This window comes from Trematomus bernacchii, unplaced genomic scaffold, assembly GCF_902827165.1.
Source record: "Trematomus bernacchii unplaced genomic scaffold, fTreBer1.1, whole genome shotgun sequence".
In the NCBI taxonomy this organism is placed as follows: Eukaryota; Metazoa; Chordata; class Actinopteri; order Perciformes; family Nototheniidae; genus Trematomus; species Trematomus bernacchii.
Window position 1 is genome coordinate 3,230,158 of NW_022988066.1, and position 22,809 is coordinate 3,252,966.

Here is a 22,809-nt window from a genome sequence, read left to right on the forward strand (position 1 = left end):
CAGGTAATGATGACTCGGACTCGACTCGGACACTCCTTGGGTGACTCGGACTTGGACTCGACTCCGACTCTCCCTAGGTGACTCGGACTTGGACTCGAAAAGTGGGGACTCGAGAGTGACTTGGACTCGTGAATTGGTGACTTGACTACAACACTGTTTTAAGCATTTCCCTTTCAATATTTTGCAATACACCGAATTAAAGGCTGCTCCTTAAACTAACCTTTTTAATTTACAAGTAAAATGTCCTAGTCTAAGACAGAAACGATTGAAACATTTATATAAATGCCAGCTGTACCTTGGACCACTCTCTGGCTCTCTGCTTGGTTCTGACGGCACTCCTCTCCTCAGCGTACAGTGCACCAATGAATGAGCCGATTGAGGTGCCACCCACTATGTCAATAGGAATCCCTGCTTCCTCCATAGCTTTGATCACACCCACATGAGAGCAGCCTCTGCAGGAAGAAACACAAACTGTCAGGTACACTAGATAACTGTTTATGTTGTTAGCTGGTAAAATGACTTGAGATGTTCCTTTGATATAAAAAAAGTATAGTATAAAATGTTTACATTACAAAATCCTTATCCGCATTAACCTACATTTTTCATATCACAAAACACAAAGGCTTTTTAAAGTCTGTAGACGTGACTCACCGGGCTCCACCTCCTCCCAGCACCAAGGCGATGCTGTTTCCGGTCAGAACTCGGGCCAGCCTAGAGAAATCACTGTGCCTGTCTGCCGTTTTCTCAAACACCTTTTCATATACATCCCTCTGCACAAACATAGAATATACACATGAAAATCACATCAAAGCTGTAACCCTAAACTAAAATGTTAAGAAAATAATGTTCTTGCACATTTTTCAGGTTGAAGCTCAATAGATTTACCAGATATTTTTTATAAATGCACTCTACAGTTTTGAAAGGACCTGATTCTGAAAGCGTACAATTATACAATATATGTACGTGGCAAATTAAAGAATAACTTCTTTTTTTTTTTAAAGCTAGGAAAGAGAGTTAACTTTTCTGCGTACTATTTTGCTGGGGCTGCGTCTGGAGAAGACCCTGCGGGGACACTTGAGGTGCAGATGTCCGGAGCACCAGCTGCGCATGTTGAGCCACTCGACCGTCCTGGAGGGGCCCGGCCCGTCCTCTCTGTGCAGAAGGACCAGCTGCTTCAGAGCACGAACCGCTGTGTTCTCCAGCATCTGCTCCAACTGGAGGGGGGAGACAAGAGGACGGAGACAAATTTGAAAATAGACAAAGAGAGTACATGTATTATTATTATTTGTATTTGTAAGTGTTATTGGTTAATATAATGTCCCCCCTTTCTCTTTCTTATTTCCTAGGACCAAGCATACCTGTCCCAGAGCCGGTTCCTGGTCCCCCAGGCCGACGATGAGGATGCAGTCAGCCTGGCGGATGCAGCGCTGAGTCCATGGAGTCATGCTGCTGTCGGTCTGGTACAGGACAATCCGATTGATGTCCTCCTGCTGGGCCAGCCAGCCGGAGAGACGGTACTCATGGATACTGACGGATAAAGGAGAAAAGCAGGAATAAAGTGATGGAAAAGTGTCTCTGCTGGCAGGGTTTTATAATTAATGCGTGCCATGCGATTCATCCCTTAGAACTGAGAGGCTTTTATAATAGTTAGACTGACCTGTCCAAAGCAGAGGCACCCAGTCGCTCTCTTATAATTTCACTGGTTAATAGAAGAGTTGGGCCTGCAAGTGTCAAAGTGAGACAGACAAACAACAGAGGTGGTGCAAAAATATATTACTAGAGAAACAGTGAAGAACATAAAACTAATATTAGTAAGTGATGAATACTTTTGTTATAACCAAACAATACCAGACTCTTTGTCCACTACTGGGTGTAGTGGACAAATGAAAACTGTGTGGGCCTACCGATGGCACTGAGGGCATGGCTGAGCTCCAGGTTGAATGCATTAATGGGCACATCATCACACACAGGCAGGACAGCCACCGTGGAGAGGTTGCTGGCAGGGTTGGTGACATCAGCACTGGCTGTCATCGTGGGCAGACTCAGGGCTGAGCCTGGAAGAAAGAAAGACAGAAAGTATGTTAATGGGGTATAATGTATGTTAAAGAACGTCTGTTTGTGTGCACATAAAATGCTACTAGTCATCATCTCACCTGAGAATGGCCCGCGACCATGCTGCAGGTTCCCCAGAATCTTCTGTCCTAACAAGTGGATCAGCCTCGTGACCACCTAAACACACGACAAGCATCAGAACCAGTTCAGCCGCACACACAACCACAACCAGATCTAGGAGAAGTCACTGACCTGTGGATATCGTCTTTTGATGTTGTTGAGCGTTCCCTCTGGAAGTTTGACCAGCTCTGTGTCTCTCACAGCGTGGACGGTGGTCGCTCTCGGCTGTCTGGTCAAGGCCTCCACCTAAAGCATTACACTAGATCGTGAGATGTTTCAGAACCAATAAAACAGAATTATACTACAGAGGTCTTTGAGCTTAAGGCTAGTTGGATTTAAGAATGTTTTGTCTTTTTAATGCCACTGGGGATGAAAATCCTACTTCCAACTGCTTATCTTTTTAAGACATGACATTTGAATACCTATTAAGGCCATATTTTCAGATTGCTTAATTTAAAGCCCTTTAAAAATGTGTAATGGTCCGTGGGAACCCAGTTGTAAGAAGTTGAATATAAAAACAAATAACCAATCAACCGACATCAATGACTGGAATTGTTATATTTTTATATAAATATATTTTAAAATATTAAATATACAGTGTCTGTTTTAACTACCAATCTAGTAAAGAAATCATTTTATTTAAACTGTCCGGATGTGGTTACATCTAATCAGACAACATAGCAATCAACTTGAAACAAAAATACCCAATATCAGCTTATCAACACATTAAACGGATAGCTATTTTTACCTTTTCAATCTGCTTTTAGCTCAATATTTGATTTGCCTGAGATTTATTTGACATGCAGGCAGAATTCTCTGACTGAGGAGAGAAGGACTCACCACTCCGATGAGGTCTCCTCTGCCGTATTCCCCAACAAGTTCCTTCTTGCCGTTGGACTTGCGGATAACTGAACGCAGACGACCATTCAGAACAATGTAGGTGCAGTCTGACTGGTCATCCTGTCTGTAGATGTGAAGAGAAGAAACACAGATATTACAGAAGACAATATGTAGAAATTAATAAACTGACCGAGATCAATTTGCACAGGAAAGGTCAATATTTGCTAAACCTGTAGAGAGCTCTGCCAGCCTCCACAGCCATCCAGTCAATAGCAAAGTCCATCTGCCTGACGAACGGGGACATGCGGATAGCCACGGTGTGAGCGGCACTCAGCACCACACTGGGCTGCTCCCTCATGATCCTGCAGGGGGCAGCACACAGGCACAGACATGAGCCATACTGGCTGTACAGTATCAATACTGATTGGAAGCAGATGATTTATAGCTCAAATTATAATGGTTTCAAATAATTATGAAGGAAATAATGGAAAATTATTAAAAAAACTACTGAAGGTTTCTAAGTAGACCTCAATGTACCTGGGTCACAGACTGTAAAAGGGAGCAATTACATTGTTTGCCCTGCATACAATTTTAGTAATGATGATCAGTGTAACTTTTTGTTGGTGAGTTAGTTGTTATGTTGTTGTATTTACATGAAACATAATATGTCCCAGGACGCAATCCAGATTTTGGATTCCCAAAAACATTTTGTACAGAAAGCTTCAATAAAAAATTGAGGGTTTTTTCCTTGTTCGTGAATTTTGAAAGAGATTGACTCACTCGTAGAAATCTGACTTTGAGATCTTGACATAAGTACACTCTCTGATGGCTTTGATGGTGAAGATGAGGGGCTCTCCAGTGAGCACAGCGAGCTGGCCCACCATCTCCCCCGGGTGGGTCACAAACAGGCAGACGGCCTCCTGCTTGTCAATCATTCGCTGGTAGACATGCAGACAACCTGACAGGACAAAGTGGAGACTTACATCCTAAAAGAGAGAAGAAGAAAACAGAAAGAAGGGAGGAAAATGATTTGCCTTGACTACATACATGTGAAATTGTATTTGATTAGCATTTATTTCTACTTCTACTATACTTTACTGCCATACACAAGGCAAAGTGCAGCAAATACATATTAAATCCTGAATCTGATGTTAGTAACATAGAAAAAATAAATAAAATATAGACACACAGGTAGCAAAAAGAGTAATACATTTAATTTGTATAGCCTATTACATGTAAGTTAAACATTTTTAAATAAAGTGTAACTTCTTAAACTAGTTAAATATAGACAAAGAAAACTGAAAAAAATTGATTATTTCATTCAAGATTATTTGACCGTTTTTACATATTATGCAGGTTCTATGACAAGAATTTGTAGGGGTTAAATAATCAGCTTAACATTTTTGTTAGTTTCCAAAGCTGCCTAACTTAAGACCCCTTGTATTCCTTTATGTCATTGCTTCTGTAGTTGAAGTTTATTATGAGTCTACAAAAAGAGTCCATTCTTGTGTTAAGTAGGCTACCTGGTCTCCCTGTCTGGCCAAGACGGCTCCAGCTTTTGCTTGGTGCAGAGTCACTTTCCCATTTAACAAGGATGGGTCCTAGATTTTAGAAGAAAGAAAAAACAACGGTCAATCAAGCAGCATTATTGATTAAATGTCTTCATTCTACTTGCAACATGTACTTAAGGCATCATGCTTTGGTCTCATTACACAGACACTGATGTTTTGAAATATTAGGTGTAGAAATAACCGCCAAGAGGCACACAGAGAGGGTTTACCGCTTGTTTCATTAAATGTGTATTAACAACTTCCTACCAGACACCATCTAAAACCTGCTGGATTTTAAGTTTTATGAAGCTAATTTAGCATGCATAGTCTGTTACCTCATTTTTTTCCCTTACATATATTACCAAACACATGTCTCTGTGGCATGACACTGCAGTCTGCCCCCCCACCCATCTATACTCCAGGCCTAGCTCCTGTATAGTAGGCCTACTGTCTGACCCCTTTTCCCCATTATAATCTGTCAGCAGATGCTGCTGAGTGATTAGTGACAATGTGTTCATTCATGCAAAAAATAACAATATAATCAGCCTACTGTTATTTCTTAATCCAGGAAAGTGGGTCCTACAGTATACTGTATATGATGAAATAAATGTATATATACAAGTTGTGTAAAAAAGCTTAAAACCGGCATTTGACAACAAATGTTGCCTTACTGTTTTTACATTTTCTGTAGTGGATTTGGTATTTTATTTAAGTGCCATTTAATACCAATATATAATAAAGACACAATATAAATAAGCAAACTAATAAAACAAACCTCAATGTTCATGAGTTTGAGGAGCTCTTTCTGAGCATCCTCAAACAAAGCAGCATTGGATCGACTGGATACAGGTGTAAAAATATTGTCCACTCCCGACTCTTCCTCTGGATACAGATAGATCCCTGAGGGAACCTCGTCCACGGTCACCTTCCTCTCCCGCTGGTCCTGGGATGTAGACTGCAATGGTTCACATACATGAAACATTTTCAATATAAACTATGACTTTTCAATATAAACTATGACTTCTTTTTAGATTGGGAGAGCTTCCCTTGCAAAAAAGTATGAATTATCTATGAGTAATAATGATGAGATGATTAACTAAGAATTACAACCTATTAAGTGTTGGATAATATCACATACTATGTCGCTGTGTTTTTAACGTACTTTAATGTTTAATCCACGTTTACATTTTTAAAACTTGTATGTTTTGAACAATATAAAAAAGGTATGATTGCACTATGAGAACGTTTCTAGTAAAAACTTGTTAATATTTAAATAGACTGGATAAGATTGTTGTTATTCATGTCCTGCGGAAGACTCATGTTCTGCAACACCACTGTAGCTTCTGCTGTAGTTACCAAATGTTATGTCACAAGATCAATTAACCTTATCTTCTTTGTTTCTCAAGAGTCTGCAGTGTACTGACCCGAGTAAACGTAGGAGGAGTGTTGCCATCCTCTGCAGAGACAGAGATCCGTCCCCTTTCGTACGCCATGTCAAAGTCCGATCTCAGGCCTTTCTGTAGAACTGCACAGACAAAGACATTGAGATATTCAGTATTAATTCAACAATCAGCTTTTGTTGTTAGGGGGAAAAATACTACTTCACTTCGGCAGGTTATAATGTTTAAACAGATCAAATTATGGAGCAATATGTTTTGCTAAAGCACAATGGCTGAGAATTGTTTTTTAAAACTTCAAGTTCATTGCTCATGCAGGCACCAACAGTATGTAAAATAAGAAGACTCATAAACACTTTTTTTCTTTCTTTTGCATTTTTTAAATCTAATTTTTATAAATTGTTTTTTATTTGATAATGGACCTGTCTGCCTTTGTCTTCATCAATGCATTAGTGAAAAAAGGTGAGACTGTAGTTTGCCCTCAGTTTGACTTCACTGCTGGTTCTCATGTTTCAACATCTGTGTTTCCATGCCATACATTTCTCTGAGTTAACATGCCGTTACCTGCAGAGGGTAAAGATAAGTCCTTCTTATTGCACTGTGCTTCATTTGAAAAAGAGAGGAAAACATGCCCAGAAACTAAGTATTGTACGTGTTGTTTATTGTAGATTGGTATGACATGAGAAGAGCTGAGGGGTTGGTATTAGGACACGGGAGCCGGCCCTTTTGTGGTGCCGTTGTCAACAAATCTTCTTTCCACTCTGACCCCTTCCCCTCAGGCATCTCAGCAATGTTTCTACGAAAGTGCCTTCTCAAAATAGCACATCGTATAGCTGAAACTGAAGAACATTAAGAAAAAATGATCTCTCTGTGAACAGGGGCAGAAGTCCCTCACCGGCAATGTCCACAGGCATGGAGATGGTCCTGCTGAGAGTTGGCACTGTTGCTCCATCCTTCCCTTGTTCCCCTCCTGTAGGTACATATAGAAAATCACTGGTAAGGAATTTAAAGAGAAACTAAACCCAAAACGGTGGCAGAAATAGAGAGTTAAGATTTTTATTTCACACAGATAATAATTTCCTATCTGTTTTTTTCTCCCTACCTGTAGCTTCACCCTTAACGGCAGCTTCTCGATGCTCCTCTGTCACAGTCAGGCTGCCGAAGCGCTTACCATGCCGGATGGGACTGGTGCGAGTTGGATGGGGAGATGGAGGTGGAAGACGTGAGGGCTGCATTTCCTACAGGACCATTGCAAATGATATGTGTATGATGTGAGATGGGGGAGAGGTGAAACAGAGACAAAGCATTAGCTTATTGCAACTCAATTTGTAATAAAAACAGCATGTGTGCTGAGTTTATAGCGCTGAATTCCTGAAAAATGCCAAACCACATCACCAGCAGATGTTTCAATGGGAATGTCTGTGTGTGTGTGTGTGTGTGTGTGTGTGTGTGTGTGTGTGTGTGTGTGTGTGTGTGTGTGTGTGTGTGTGTGTGTGTGTGTGTTTTAACTCACATGGCTGAAGAGCTCATTGGTGAGCCCCAGATAGTTGTGCAGGGCTAGGACTGTTACTCTTTGGAGACGGACCATGATAATCTAAACAAATAAAATAAACGTTTTTGGCGAACTGACACACCATTATAAAACCAGTTTTATGACTGCGTACATTTCTACTGAACGATAGAGGAAAACTAGAGCGAGAAAGATAGAGGGAGAAAGAGGAACCAACAGAATTAAACACACAACAACCCACCTGTACTACCCGCACCAGGCTCTCGGGGTACTTCTCGAATATAGCAAGGAAGGCCTCTACGGGTAAACGGAGAACAGTGGAAACCTCTGCAGCCCGTGCTGAAACAGTTCTGTAAGGCTTCTGGTGGCCCTGGACACAAAGATCCCACATAGTACTTCAGAACATTTTCATATTTTAATAAGTTCTTACGTGAGAGATTGCTTATTCTAGACCATTCTTGAAGTAATAATGTTGTTGTTCCTTTGTGACAATGTTTTATTAAGATATCAATCGTAAAATATCACACATCAGTATACATTACAAACACACAAAAACAATCTATTTCAAACATTTTAATGATAATCCTAGAGATTTAAGATAACTATTTCATTTAAAATGTACACTATATAACAACTATGTGTGTGATAAATGTACAAGTCAGGTGTATGTTAGTGAAGGACATGAGTGAGTCAGCAGGTGATTGTGACTCAATGAGAAGGAAGTTGGTGGGTGGGGTCCAACAATAAAAGCCACATGTATGTGTAATTTGAGTGTGTAGCAAGTCGGTGTGACATACTGTGATGACATCCAGGATGCTAAGGAGGCTGTGGACACTGTCTCCCGGATAGACCTCCTTCACCACGCTTTCTTTGCCATCCTAAAAGGACAAAAAACAAGCAACTTGTGTTCATAAGCTTTTCTAAGAAATCGAGGAGGTACAGACAGTTAAACAGATATAGACATAAAAGCTCGGACTGAGTCAATAAATAATCAGCAAGGCATACCGCTCCAGTAAGGCACAATTCTAGTTTTCCATCCTGAACCACGTAGATGCTGCTGTCAGGCTGTCCCGGCCTGAAGACGTACTCCCCTTGTTGGTACTGCACAAACACCATGTGTTTACACAGCTCCAGGAAGAGGGGCTTCTCAAAGTGACCCAGCACACTGCAATGAAGACAGGGAGGTTAGGTCATGTGTGAACTAATCAGTAATGATTGTATGTTTAAAATGCTTTTTCTTCATTATGTGTAGCTATGAGGGATGTTTAATGAACACAGTTTGCTAGGTCTCGTGCCTCACAGGAGTTGCCCATCAATCAAGCAATTCAACTCTGTAGTGTACAGACATGTTTTAGCAAGTGAAGGATTGTGCGGTGTCAAGCATTACTGTCAGAAGAAAACCTAGAAGAGTATTAACATTATTCTAGTTTTACAGATTTTCTTTGTACAATTTATTTTGAAATTACCATAATTTAGAGAAATAAAATGTTTTTGAAAAAATTACATTTTAAGAAAAAAAAGTGTATTTGTGTTTTTGTTTTGAATGAATAAATGTGACCATTTGGCTTATACTGTATTTGTGTGTTGTGCATGTGAATCATATAATATAACTTTTTCAAGTATCGAAAAGAAGTTGAAGTTGAAGATGAACTCCCCTAAAAATAAAACAATCATAGACATGAAAAAAGGAGATAAACCTACCGGACATTTTTGAGCATGTACAGCACCTCGGAGGGGAGGTGTGAGTTGGCCACATCAAACTCAGTGAGGTCCGCCTCCAGCACTGAGGGAGGGGGCTCCTTGGCCTGCAGGATTGGCACCTCCTTCTTGAAGCGCAGGATCCTGCACAGCAGAAGGACAGTGTGATATGAGGAGGGGATGGGAAAGTGTGTGAACTTCTTACAGTGAACTTTCAGTAGAGGTTTTTCTGTTGTTAAGAGAAAGCTTTCTAATTTACTTTTTGGCAATGTTGAGCATCTTCTGCTTCTTCTTTAGGCGCGGCCGAGAGGAAGAGGATGTACCCACCAGGGAAGAGGTAGACTGTGAGACCTGTTGAGAGACATGTTGGTTAAAAAAATAGCCCTTATATATTGCCAAATGTTGCCTGTGATAACTACAACACAGACTTGCAGGCTTGCTTAGAGTATTATCATTTTCTGTCATCCAAACACTCACTTTACGCATGATCTTTCGGCCGTAGAACATTACTTTGTCCCTCTTGCGAAAGCGGTATTTGGGGGCCTCCTGAGCTTCTATGTCTGAAAAATAAGAAATGACATAAAACCTTCAAAATACATACTTATTTTTCCTGACTATTTTTACATTTTCTCAATGCATGGTGAGATTGGATTCTTAGCAGATACTGACTTCGAAGCTGGATCCTTCGCAAGATGAAGAAGATGAGGATGGCGATGAGCACTATGGCGATGCCCGCACCAATCACCATCCCCACCATCTGCACAGAAAAGAAGAAGAGAAGAGGAGAGTGGATGTGTTTACAAGGTCAAAAGCTGACCAAATCTAATGACTGATTCACTTATATTATATTTACTATTTACTATTTTCGGGCTATCTATGGCAAAACATGTATGGCATTAATACAATTTGCTGCACTTACCATGCTCGACTGTAGTTCCTCCTCAACAAATGTCTTGATGTTATTAAACCCATCCTAGTGTAACAGAAAAATACAGAGGATTACAAGCAGCCGCTTTAATAGCATACCCAATGGCTACAGCTGCAACATTGATTTAGCAACAATATTGTAATGGTTGACAACTGCTTTAAGAAAATATTAAGACGATGTAATAATTAATAAATATCAGTTATGTTGATATAAGTCAAATAATAGAACAGTTCGAACAGTGCAGTAAATTCAGTACAAAACAGTAATGTTTGAAAAAAAACTGTATTTTCAAAAAAGTAGAGATTTAAAAACTCACATTTGCTTCCTCAAATAAAGCAGGTGTTGTATCTGCATCGCTTGGTCCATTGTCTATGTCAGTGGGGACCGACTGGACCTGATAATAAAGATAGAAGAAAAAAATCACATCAACGTCTGACTCGTCTGAATTCCTACAGAAAGGTCACAGTCTGCTGATCACTCTACAAGATAACGTTTGCATATGACCCATGGCCCCCCTAATGTGGGTCAATCCAGTGTTGCTTTGAATAAACATATATTTTTGTATGTAGTTTGACCTTGAAATAGTTGATGGATTTGTTTTATTCAGTCACATGTGGATGTAGGGAGTAATATGGTCTTGTGCTGCTATAGAGGGTGTAGCCTCACTACCTACAAACAAGGCCCCATGAGATGACGACAAGACATAATGAAAACTGATGGAGGTGGACTTTATGCGAGGCAGAGAGACACAGAACGCAACAAAGCATGAAAGAAAGAAAGAAAGAAAAGGATCAAAATGTTTTTTTTCCTATTCATGTGCATTGCCTCCCAGCAACTACACAGAGGAAGAATACTCTTAAAAAGCTGAGTAGATTTTCCTTTTAGCTTAATTAATGACTTTTTATCAGTAAAGTTCAGCAAACATTGAACTAAGTAATTCTCTAAACAAGATTGTCAGTTCAGGGAGTGGAGATCCTGTAGCCAAGATAAGCTTGTTTGTTTCACTCCAGTATGAGTGTGCAAGAGTAATATGTTTTGAGTGTTCTGGCTGACAGCCAAAGAAACAACATGTCTGTTATCAGTGGATATTGATTAGTGTGAGGGGCTAAGGCAGGAAAAGGCACTGGGGAATATTCAATGAGTGCACAGACAGGATGTGCACACAGAAATATACTTTAGCTGGAGGCTTTAAGTAGGAGCAATGTAGTTTGTGAATCAAAGTGTAAGTGTGGAAAGTGTTGACGTGGGCAATTCGCAGTTTAAAGGTGGTGTCTCCAATAAATTGAAAGTCTGTTACTAAAACACTAGTGGAAATCTTAACATGAAGAGCTATGCATGTGAAGACATCGCAATACGTCACATAACAGGAAGTGATGGGTTGATTATCAGAAAAAATGGAATAGGATCAATTTCTAGCTTTAGGTTATTATATTTATTTTCATAATGTTTGCTTAGAATTCTCATTAAGAGAAAATATGTTTCATGTTAAGTTCAGACCGAGCCTTACAGATCTGGCCATTCTCCTTAGTTTTGGGTCGATTTAGAGACACATGTACATCGTAGGGCTAATGTCTGGGAAAGTTCTTTTCAAAGCAGGAGCATTTGCAATGTATTAGACTTGCAAGCTAACAGTCAGCCATAAATAAAATGTATGCTAAAACTTGATTTATGAAAATAAACTAGAAATAAAATGAGGGCTTCTTCCTTATGGGAATATTATGATCTGGGGTTTGAATTTGAGTTTAGCAGCCAAATTCATCAGGTCAATGTTGAGTTTGCCGGTACAGCAGTTTGCTGTTATAAGCTGCTATTGTGTGCTGTGCTGTGATTGGGACATAACATGTAACCTAAATGCACGTTTTCATTAACTAATATATAGGATGCTTGTGCAGTCTTTTGTGCTTGTGGACTGCTATACAGTATTTTGTGTAAGGTCACCGTCTGTTCACGTTTTATATGTAGAACTTGTGAGTGATCGTCTGTGTGTCTGAAACAGGCATTTCACTTCACCCTTACAAAGGATGACACTTGTCAGCTATACAATTTATGTTAGCCCACTTACTGACTTCTATTGGCACATGGTATATTTACTTTTTTGTAGCTAAACTTGATTGCTCACTTTGTTTTATTAAATTATTAAATATACATCTAGTGAAAAACCAACCTCTTGCGTGTCTCCTTGGACCTCTTGTTCTGAGGTACTCTGTCCCATTGTCACCCTGTTTCTTCATAGGGATGGTCCATCAACGGCCACTGGAAACAAAGACAAACATGATTACAAAACTGACCTTTTGGCATGTCACAGTAGAAAAACACAGGTGAATGGTTGAATGTTTGTTTAGGAAATGTAAATCTTTTCCTGACTTTTCATTTGCATCCATGGATAGATGTCACCTTGCTTCTAGGTACTTAACATTAACAAACATCCTGGCTATTTAGAGCTTTCTCATTGTGAACTACACAATTACCTCAGCACAGTTTGTACTCCTATTAGGAAAATGCAACATTGTAACAAGGGACATACATGCACACAAACACACACGTAATTGCTTTAAGCTGCTGTAAAGAAAAACACGTGTTTAACCAGAAAGAGAATATGAAGCAGGGGATTAAAAAACAACTGTTTATATTCTCAATTGTCTGGTTGAAACAGACTTCAGCTCTACTTAAAATCCCTTTAACCGAGTACTAGAATCAGAGAGGGATCAAATGATTGCATCCTACAGCTAAGTCTGGTCAAGGCTAAGTCTCTGTCACACACACAGCAAGCTATCGAGATAACAGATAAAACAAACGTTCCAGATGGTAACCCCTTCCCCTCTTTTTATCCCAGAATGATCTCCTTACTGTCCCAATTCATTTGTGGCGCTTCTATTGGGGATTCAGAGAAAGCATTTAGGGCAGCATAATAAAAAAGTGTTTGTAGGCATAGTTTTCCTGTACAATTTCTCTTTTTTAAACCTGTGAGCATGTTCAAAGTTCAAGGCTTTTATTAGTCATACGTACATAGCTATAGTGTAGTTATGATGAAAATCTTAGGTCACAGGCTCCACCAACAGTGCAATACAATAAAATGTATATTAATATGTGTAAGAAGTGTAAGAAAGTGCGGTTAATGGAGAGGTTTCCCTATAGCCGACAGCTTGATGTCTCTGCCTCTGATAACTGTGACATTGTGCTGAGGCAATAATTCCCAAAGTTCATCGAGGATGGCTACATACCACCTCTCTGCCCACATCTGCCAGTACAGACGGATTCAGCTGACACAGGCTTATGTACTGGAGCTAGGACACAAGCTTCATTCACTGTCTATGAACAAATAAACAGCTATGCTAGCTTAGCTCGTTGAGGTCCACCGATTTCCAACTCCTACACCAGCAGAAGTGAGGCTGGAGGGTAAACTATTGGGCTAACAAGACACTCCATGTGTGCTGAGGGCATACAAAGTAGGATACAGCAGCAGAGCGAAGAAGCCTCTAAACAAGAAAGCGTCTCACGGCTAATAGCCAACACTTCAAGACCATTAGAGAAAAGACATTACCATAGCCATAGAAGTTACAACAAGCCTCTTGTTCTGTGTCTTAGGTATTTAAAGATGTTTTAGTGCATGTTCATATTGGTAAATAAGGATATTGTATAGTGATTGCATCTCCTCTGGCATTACATTATAATGCATTGATTTATAAACACTGTACTTCAGTTGCTCTTGGTGTATACTGCTAATAAAATGACTAACTTCAGAACCAACAGTTGGCCTGCAACTAATGTTAAGTTGTTTATTTGATTATTATTTTTGACAATCAATGTCTTTTTCAGTAATTTTACGGCAAAATGATCAAGAATGATTATCTACAGCCCTTTGATAATCATCAAATTAACTGGTAATTAAATAAATCCTTCAAAAAAAGTAATTAGGAATAGTAAAACAAATGCCCATCAACTTCATAAATTTCACTTCACAATTAAATGAAACAAAGAAAAGATGCTTATCATTTCATTTAGGAAGACGGTTCAATGTTTTTCTTTTAGTATGTATGCCTAAAACTGACTGAATTTCCAATTACCGTCAATTCAGTTTTTACAATGAAAAGCCATCAATGTATTGAAGGCTTCAGCTCTTATCTGACATTCAATGTAAAATAATTATGTTTTGTGCTCATATTGACTGTTAAAAGGTTTATTAAAGAACATATTTGCCAATGATACCAGCAATGTCCCAACATTGTCCAGACTGAATATGAGGTAACAACACAGACTGGCATCAGCTGCATCCCTTGTCTGATGTATTTACTGCTGAAATCTATAACATCTGTGGCTGAACTGCTGCATGGATGAAACTAAATCAGTGAAAGGGTGAGGATGCAGTGTCATGTTTCATGAAGTACCCCTGTGAGTCACACACAAACAGAACAGGAGGCTGCTGCGAGGGAATCACCGCTTCAAGCACACTTATTTCAAACCAAAATATATTATATTATTATATAAGTGCATTTGAAAATTAAATGTGACTTAATCTTCCAATATTGATAATCATAAAAAGGTTATAATATGGTCTTCATTATTTTGCAGAAATTGTTAATGACATTCTCGTATACAAGTGGTCTTTTAATGCTGAGTGCAAATTAATAAACAAAGTAAATTATAAGAAAAGTGTGTGTTGTTAACAACACCATGCTTTCAATCTTTGAGTGCAAAATCAACAGCAGCCAAATGTCAGCAGTGGGCAGGCAGTCAGTCATATTTATCAAATCTTTTACTATTTTAAAAAATTGCCTTTCCAAAAACAAGCTTGTAGATTTTGGGATATAACTGTTATATGTAGTGCTCTTGTAAAACATGTCTTACTCTGCCTCTTGTAGCAGTCGGCTATCGCAGCAAGCGATGTAACAAAACGTACTTGCTATTACTCAAAACATGTTGCTTCACATTACACTTTGCCTCAGATTGTCTCTCTTTTCGCTGTATATAGCATCAAGTGTGGTGATACAACTGTAAGAAAAGCACAGGCCTGTTATCCCCGTAAATGAGACTATAAGCAACGCATTAGCCTCCTAGCAGTGCCTCTCTCCATGCAGGCCTATTCTCATTGTCCTCTATGTACAATGAAGCTAGTGTTGACTCTTCAGTCCAGGGACAGACCTGGGCCAACTACTAACACAGCCATGTCTGTTTTCACCTAACACAATACACCCTCCAGGCCATGATATTCACAAAAACGTGCCTGTATGATGATGCATTTTAAACCCCCTTTTAGGAATATGTATGGCTGGAAAATGTCTGCCACAAGGTAAAACCATTACTGTGACTCTGCACTATATCCACATTTGAAGGATTTTGCAGTGCCAGTGCAAGAAGACAACCACAGAGGAACATTTATTTGGTTGAATGTACTACTTTTAACACTGTGCTGGACTATCACCTTTGACCCTGAAGGATTAGCCAACTGTACACTTCACACTTTGTGGAGACAGATTTTAATAAAACTATAAGAAAAGACAACATAACACAACAACATACAGGCATCAGCAAACTTCTGACCAAGGTCAACTCAGAGGTTGACATTATCTCATAATTCCCCGACCAAATAGTTTTGCACCTCACAGAGGTGTTGACTTACTGACATCTCGTAAATCCCATGGCAGGATTGTTCAGTTGTAAACACATGAAACGCGGGGAACCACTTAACAGAAAACAAAAAAAAAATAGTATAATTTTCTACCAATAAACCTCAAGCTACGACACGAAATACGTAATGTTGCTAATTCGCAGCAGTAGTTCGTATAGGCTACTCGCATGTGTGTATTGATGTTGAGTGTTTGACGCAGTGGTGTACAGTTAGCTAAACTAGCTAACAGGCAAAGGAAGCACACAGGGGATTGTGGATACATATATATAGTTAGGCCTTATTGTTTATATTCGGACAAGTGTTAAATGTGTGATTTCAGCCTTGGGAAACGTTAAGCAAATGTGGTAGTATTATTTGTTAGTATTTCGTAAGATTCGTGGGTTGAAAATAGCAATCACAATATCTCTCCAGCGTCCAGGGCAGAGGGCACCTGCCTGAATATCCCATCCATATCGTAATCCCTGCGGCTAGCGCTGTCACTGGGTAACGGTAACGTTAGCTAGCTTTCGACGCTACTGTTGTCTGTTCGCTGTGGTCATCATCGCGGATGTGGAAGTAAAGCACCTCAAAGCCATCATTTATGTTGAATAACATTTGGGTTGTCTTTTTGACCTCCGCAGCAGCAATCATACAGTTATTGACACACACTTGAAGGGGTGGCCCGTTTTCACTGCGCGGTAAACACAAACGCGAAAATAAAACGGTCAATAAATGACACGACCGTGAGCTTACATTTGTCATACTAACAATATGTCATCAAATAATACATAGCCGTTTCAAGAATGCATTTACCTGATCTGATACACTCCCGTCAATCGGCACTGACTCAAATAACATACAAGGGAAATCACTGATGAAGCCCCTCCTGTTTTCCTTCCACCAGAATTTTAGCCAATCATCTACTGAGAAGCCGTAAAGATGGGCCAATCAAAACGCCTATTTTTGGGGAATGGTGTATATTCCACCCACATACATGTAAATAAATAGTGAGTTTCCAATCATTTTTGAGGAAGACAGCCAGTACATCCCCGATTGGGTAACATCAGCAGGACATATTGCATTTGTCTATAACTGCAGGTAAACTTTTGAGCGTTTTATTCGGACTTCGACATGAGAGACACACGGGCAAGTTTGAACATACAAAACACTATGTGAATTTAATTTAAGCTTTATATTACTGATCACAGATAATAAATGTCAATTACTTTATATACCCGACCTCTGTACTCAACAGAGGTCTTCATCAACACGTCTACTTATTAAATTAGCCAACAACTCTTAGGTAATGTATTTATTTATTACTATATAAGCTCAATAGCCTTCGAAACATTAAGTTAATACACACATCTTTTGATGCTCAAGCCTTGGAAACATATATTATCGTACAGTGGTACCGGCTACAGATATAAACCCAAGAGGATACCATTATTCTGCAAGTCAACATGTTAGTAAGAAGCCTTTATATCGCTCCCCCTGTGGGCTCAAACTATAGTATCACAGGTTGCTGTTACTGGTCTTAATGTCAAAATAACAGTCAAGAATCTGAAAATAACATGTGCATCAAATAATGAAATAAACAAATGGTTCTCTTCCAAATACATAAACTTTATTGATGGGCGAGTGGCCAGTAATATGATTACAGGCTCGCAATGGGCCGGTGGGGCCAGTAGGGATATTTTTCCTTGTCCAATTTGGTCTCGGGGAAGTAATCGTTGAGATCGTCGATGGTCATCTGATCGACTGGAATCATGTCCTTAAATTTAGCCAGCTGAGACCAAACACGGAAGAATAGAAAAAGAGAAGCAGAAAACAAACAGTAAGGTTATAAATGCAGGTTTACTGATGAAGTGCATGAGTGGTTTTAGCAACAAATGTCTCACCTCTTTCTCATGTTCAGCAACGCGGGCCTTAGAAGCTTCAATGTAGGCTAGAGCATCTTTATCCTGTAGGAGAAATATGAAATAATTATACCTTACACTTCTACAGATAATGCTGGTACTATCAAATAATACATTTCAATGAATATCAGTTCTGGTTTCTGTCTTTCCTTGCTTTAATTAGCACAAAGAAATTCAGTGTCAGATAGTCAGATTTCGTTAGTGTTAACTATTGTGTATATTAACATAATTTAAGTGCTTACAAAAAAATGACATAGAGTTACCAATTTTGGTTTAACAATCTTTCTTTTTATAAAAAGTCAACAAATGATACAACTTTATACCGTTGTTGTAGGTGTAATCACTTACAGTTTCAATCTGCTGTGCGTTGATGGCGGAGGTCTGTGTGTCCACAGGCTGAGGAATCTGCAGGGCTTTGAACTGTGTGTAAAAAGAACATTTTGCATTTAGCACTGTAACGCATAAAACTGCAATTATTCAAATAGCACTGCAAGTCATTAAATCTGCAGGGGAAAAATAAGTTATTTTAAGACAAAGCTTCAGTGACAACCCAAGATTTGTCAGATTCTACTGCCTTTAGAGCAGGGGTGGGGAACCTTTTTCCTCTCAAGGGCCATTTCAATTTTTTCAACATCCTCCGAGGGCCGTACAAATTATTAACCTCTGCTTAAAAATACTAAAATCACAGCCCATTCATTTCGCCTTTCATTCATGCTGTGCAAAGAAAAAGCAACCTCTTAATCCAGATATCTTACCATGACTCGCCCATGCATGCGTGCACGGTTGTGACGTGTCCATATCTTTCTGTTTGGGTGGTCATAAGATGTGTGCAAATGCATTTAGTATCCTATCCATGTGGACATTATTTAAGTGGGGGGGGGACCTAACCTCCCCTAGCGAAGATTTTTTTTTAAATGTTGAAGTTAAAAGCATCAAAATGGGGCAAAATTAAGAGATCTATGGATACATCTCTCAACACCCATATGAAACAGAACTGGAAGCACATTTCTTTTTCTTTATGGATATTTTACAAATCACTCTCCTTTTAAACTCTATTCTTGTTTATTAATAACAACTTATTTTTACTGTCATATAGTATTTTATACCCGTTTACTTTATTCTCTTATTTTTTTATAACTATAATGATCATATAAAGATGTGCCTTTACCTCACTGGTTGGAGAAAAAGCTTCTTATATTCGTTAGCATAGCTAGCTAACCAGATGCTAATAACAAAGTTATTGACTGTATGATCAGTATGACAGATGAACAGATCGCCACTGGGCTTTCAACTAAAGACACAGCCACGCAAAAACTGCGGCATGTGTATGGCTCCTTATGGGTACTGCCATTTTTGGAAGTGCCGGAGCGGCTCTCCGTCAGCACTACACCCCTGTCAGATGAGACATATACCACGTGATGACACGTTAGGCTCGTGTTGTGTTCAAGGAACCTGACCGTGGCCATGAAAAACAGGCATTCGCTTGTTTAATTTTGTTGCGGTCTAGATTTCTTAATTTTTTTTCTTTTTTGCGTGTGTTTATAAATTACCTCGGGGTAAATGGTCTCGCGGGCCGTGTACGGCCCGGAGGCCGGAGGTTCCCCACCCCTGCTTTAGAGAATCCTTTGAATTCACCATTTATTTGGGTCCAGTATTGTGTTTTACATTATGTGGAAAGGTCTCAGTAAAGCTAACTACCAGTGTCAGATGTGGGATTTTACTTACACCCACATGTAATTGAACGATTGCATTATGCTCATGATCAGTTAAATACTGCAGTCAAGTAAAGCTCACCTTCTTCTCAAAATCATCAACCATCCCAGCTTTGGCCACCGTGGTCCGGTAGAGACTCCAGTCAATGGCTGCAGCAGTCTCTGGCAGGGAGCTCAGTCTGGTTCAAAGAGACAATGGGAGTTTAACAGACAATATAGGTACAGTAAGCAAACTCAAGAGGACATCAAAGATTCAAATGAGTTTTTAACAGTTAAGAATAAGCAAATGTGTTCCCTCGTTGATAAAAAAGGTGAGTAAGAAAATAACTGTGCAGAGACAACTTAATAACCCATTGCATCAATTGCTAATAAGAAACCCAATAAAATGCATATAACAAGCAAAATAATAAAATGACAAATACACGTAATAAAACGTTTTTGTCCGCATCTTGGATCCCCCCCGCAAAAAAACGTTATCTCATAATGGGTAAAGGCCTGCCTGATAACAGAATTGTAACTCAATACACATTTCCTCAAATATCACCAAATTGTAAACCTGCGGAGCTTCTCTTGGGATATATTACACTAAAATAAGAAATGTTTGTGTGCTCACGAGGAAGATACCAGTGCGCACAGGAGGAAGTGGAGCTACACCAGCAGTTCATTGCAGACCGTTATGTTTATGTGAGGAAATTACAGTACATAAATTAATTGAGTCTTATTCAAACTCTGACTTAATTTTAAGGACATTTTGGCCAGGGGTGTAGTGCTATTTGTTTAAGTTATTATCCCGCTGCCTGCTGATGCTGCAGCCATTTCATGAAGTAGAGGAGGTTTTCCTAGTAAAACTGTGGGCAGCTGATGCAGTGAGAATTTATAGATGAATTGTTTAAATAGTCTCCTGTTTAAATAGTCTCCTGCGTTGCCGAGTTCAGCTGGAGAGTCTATTACTTGTACACACTGTAAAGCCCCCTTAGACAAGTGTAGTTTGTGACATTGGGCTTTATTAATACAATATGATTGATTAATTGATTGATGTGCACGTACGCACGCTCATGTCCTACTTGCGCTCTGGTGCTTAAACAAATAGCACTACACTCCTGGCCAAAATGTCTTTAAAAACAAGTAAGAGTTTGAATTATAACTCACTTAATTTCCACAAGTAAACATAATAGTTTGCAAAGCATTGGTGGTCTCAGGAAGCGCCATCTCCACCTGTTCGCACAGGTAACTTTCTTGTTTCCCCTGCGCACAATTTAATTTATTTTGTCCATGCTCCGTCAAACCACATTTTTCACAGTTTACTTCTCAACAGTACAGTTCAACACTATAAGACCTAAATTGATTCAAGCTGACTTGGCATAGCATTCTAAGCCTGTTGTTTGTGTTAAACTAACTTGGCAGCGATGGCATCACTGCGAGTCTTCAGAGCATTGAACATGCTCTTCTGGTTGGGTGGGACCCTCTCGGCAAACGCCAACCAGTCAATGGCCTTCACGGCTACACGGCGGCCTGCCATTATGTATGTCTGAAAGGAAGAAGGAAATCTTGTTCGTCAAATTAAGCCCATCAAAAACATGAAAATAAACCAGGCTACTACGGAAAAACCTATTTTCTGGTTATATGCACACACTGAGTTGCCAGTTAATGAAGTACATCTAGCTAATACTAATACTATAGTACAGTACTGCAATAAATCCCAGCTGCATAAATGTTGATATTCAATGTGTCTTGAAGCTATTTGGGAGTTTGACAGGAGAAAAAAACTTAACTCAAGGTCCCTTACTTAGTTTTTGAATGAACTTTTGTCTGCTAACAAGGTCAAAAGTGAAACGTAATACTTGTGTTTTAGGTAGGTGTTGATAAAGTGTATGATCATTTCGCAAGTTGTAATCGCTGGCGAATATTTTACCCCGTTTATATCATTGAGGGTAAACAACTAATATTTAAAAAAAACGAAATATGGATTTCAAGTGGTTTCTGAACATGTTACCCTTAATGACAGTAGGATGTATTGCAGGGCTGTGTGTAATGAATGTGTAGCAGGTTTAATAATGACAGGGTGTTTCTGAATTTCCACTATGTAATGTATACTATGTAGTGATCGTCTACGTTAGCTATACTACGGTTGACATACATGGGAAGACATTTACCTGCTGCTGACACAAAGGTTATATGTAGCCTATATATAGATGAAAATAATTGATTCATTAGTGCATCCTAGTTGCAGCCTGGACAGAGAAACATACTTGTATTTGCAATTTAAGGCGCATTGTGATGTTATAAACACTTAGCAGTTTGCGTTAGCGTCAGGTAGAAATGCATTTTCGAAAGTGACGTTTCGAAAAAAGACTATGCTACATTGTAAGGAATGTTTTTTAATAACTAATGGAGAAGTTGACATGGTGAAAACACATGTTTGACCATAGGCATTCAATGACACCAGGCCCTTGACATTATGTCTAAGACTCCTGCTAGCTCTGTTAGCTTGCTAGTGAAGGTCAGTCAAGTCTCTCTATTACACAGGGTTTTTCACAAAACACCCAGGAAAATATACGTGTACTGTTGAAAATCATGCACAAAGACACGTGTATAAGTTGCACAAACGATTATTTAAACAGACTTTCTTTAGATTTCATTTAGGAGATCGCTGCTCGGATGTACTCACCTCGCTGCTGAAAGAGTAGTGACGTAGTGGAGCAGCGGAAGTGGTTTTCTTTATGAGTGGAGGATCAGCAACATGGCCGCCACCGCCCTCTGCTGGACGGGTAAGGCAGCTACCGAGAGTTACACTGCCTTAATTTGTCCGTCGGAAAAGCTCATATACATCTTTAGTCTCTGACTGTACATTTGGCAAAGGTGGAAAATGTACTAACATCTTCTTGTACTTAAATAAAAGTAGAAGTAACAAATTGTAAAAATACTATGTTACAAGTCAAAGTCCTGCAATCAAAATGTTACTCGAGGCAAAGTAGAAAAGTATAGCATCTGAATATATTAAAGTAGGCTACCAAAAGTAAATCTACTCGTTTTGCAGATTGGCCCATTTCACAATAATACATAATATGTTTTGATAAAAACAAAAACATATGAATGCAATGAAGCTGGTAAAGGTGCAGCTAGTTTTAATGACTTTGTATATTAATTGCAGGGTACATTGTGAATTTACTCCAGATGTAACCAACGTTTAAGTGTTGATTATATTTCACATCATTTATCCAAATCTGCAAAGTAACAACATTTTTGAATAAATGTAGTGGAGGGAGAATACCCTATTTACTTCTGAAATGTATTGTACAAAAAAAATGAAATAGGCTACTCGAGTTCAATTACTTGAACAAATTCTACTTAACTAGAGAGTACCTGCGTACATCTACTCAGTTACTTTACATCCCTGACATTAAGGATAAACTGTATATTTACAGGTGCTTTGGAGTGAAAATAAATATACCTATATTAAACTGCAAGTCGTATTACT

The 22,809-nt window shown here is 39.1% G+C and overlaps 2 protein-coding genes across 4 annotated transcripts in view; both read right to left on the reverse strand.

The window, feature by feature from the left end:
• Positions 1-16,580, reverse strand: part of pnpla6 (patatin-like phospholipase domain containing 6) — a 28,909-nt gene extending 12,329 nt beyond the window's left edge. For all 3 annotated transcript variants that reach the window (XM_034120494.1, XM_034120495.1, XM_034120493.1), the window contains exons 1-28: positions 16,514-16,580; positions 12,260-12,348; positions 10,412-10,489; positions 10,087-10,140; positions 9,837-9,924; positions 9,645-9,727; positions 9,427-9,518; positions 9,171-9,311; positions 8,475-8,634; positions 8,267-8,347; positions 7,711-7,839; positions 7,473-7,553; positions 7,062-7,197; positions 6,855-6,929; positions 5,987-6,087; positions 5,338-5,517; positions 4,536-4,613; positions 3,793-3,998; positions 3,243-3,374; positions 3,013-3,136; positions 2,305-2,418; positions 2,154-2,229; positions 1,905-2,054; positions 1,658-1,721; positions 1,359-1,527; positions 1,032-1,214; positions 652-770; positions 296-452 (exon numbers count right to left, since the gene is read on the reverse strand). In XM_034120494.1, coding sequence (XP_033976385.1) covers positions 296-452; positions 652-770; positions 1,032-1,214; positions 1,359-1,527; positions 1,658-1,721; positions 1,905-2,054; positions 2,154-2,229; positions 2,305-2,418; positions 3,013-3,136; positions 3,243-3,374; positions 3,793-3,998; positions 4,536-4,613; positions 5,338-5,517; positions 5,987-6,087; positions 6,855-6,929; positions 7,062-7,197; positions 7,473-7,553; positions 7,711-7,839; positions 8,267-8,347; positions 8,475-8,634; positions 9,171-9,311; positions 9,427-9,518; positions 9,645-9,727; positions 9,837-9,924; positions 10,087-10,140; positions 10,412-10,489; positions 12,260-12,307 — 3,099 coding nt within the window. In that variant the 5' untranslated portion in view covers positions 12,308-12,348; positions 16,514-16,580. The remainder of the gene's footprint in view (positions 1-295; positions 453-651; positions 771-1,031; positions 1,215-1,358; positions 1,528-1,657; positions 1,722-1,904; positions 2,055-2,153; positions 2,230-2,304; positions 2,419-3,012; positions 3,137-3,242; positions 3,375-3,792; positions 3,999-4,535; positions 4,614-5,337; positions 5,518-5,986; positions 6,088-6,854; positions 6,930-7,061; positions 7,198-7,472; positions 7,554-7,710; positions 7,840-8,266; positions 8,348-8,474; positions 8,635-9,170; positions 9,312-9,426; positions 9,519-9,644; positions 9,728-9,836; positions 9,925-10,086; positions 10,141-10,411; positions 10,490-12,259; positions 12,349-16,513) is intronic.
• Positions 16,581-17,305: 725 nt separating this feature from the next.
• On the reverse strand, positions 17,306-22,021 carry atp5pd (ATP synthase peripheral stalk subunit d). The gene is made up of 6 exons (XM_034120821.1): positions 22,000-22,021; positions 20,729-20,859; positions 19,414-19,510; positions 17,968-18,039; positions 17,602-17,664; positions 17,306-17,489 (listed from the first exon to the last, which is right to left on the reverse strand). The coding sequence occupies exons 2-6, from the start codon at positions 20,848-20,850 to the stop codon at positions 17,358-17,360; spliced, it is 486 nt and encodes a 161-aa protein (XP_033976712.1). The 5' UTR covers positions 20,851-20,859; positions 22,000-22,021; the 3' UTR covers positions 17,306-17,357.
• Between the last annotated feature and the right edge of the window lie 788 nt (positions 22,022-22,809).

What these genes read in the sequence shown, in the direction of transcription:
- atp5pd (XM_034120821.1), bottom strand. Translation starts at nt 20,850, where the DNA reads ATGGCAGGCCGCCGTGTAGCCGTGAAGGCCATTGACTGGTTGGCGTTT. An exon ending in AGTGATGCCATCGCTGCCAA is followed by an intron (nt 19,511 to 20,728) that starts GTTAGTTTAACA and finishes TCTTTGAACCAG; the next exon opens with ACTGAGCTCCCTGCCAGAGA. An exon ending in TTGCTGAACATGAGAAAGAG is followed by an intron (nt 17,490 to 17,601) that starts GTGAGACATTTG and finishes GTTTGGTCTCAG; the next exon opens with CTGGCTAAATTTAAGGACAT.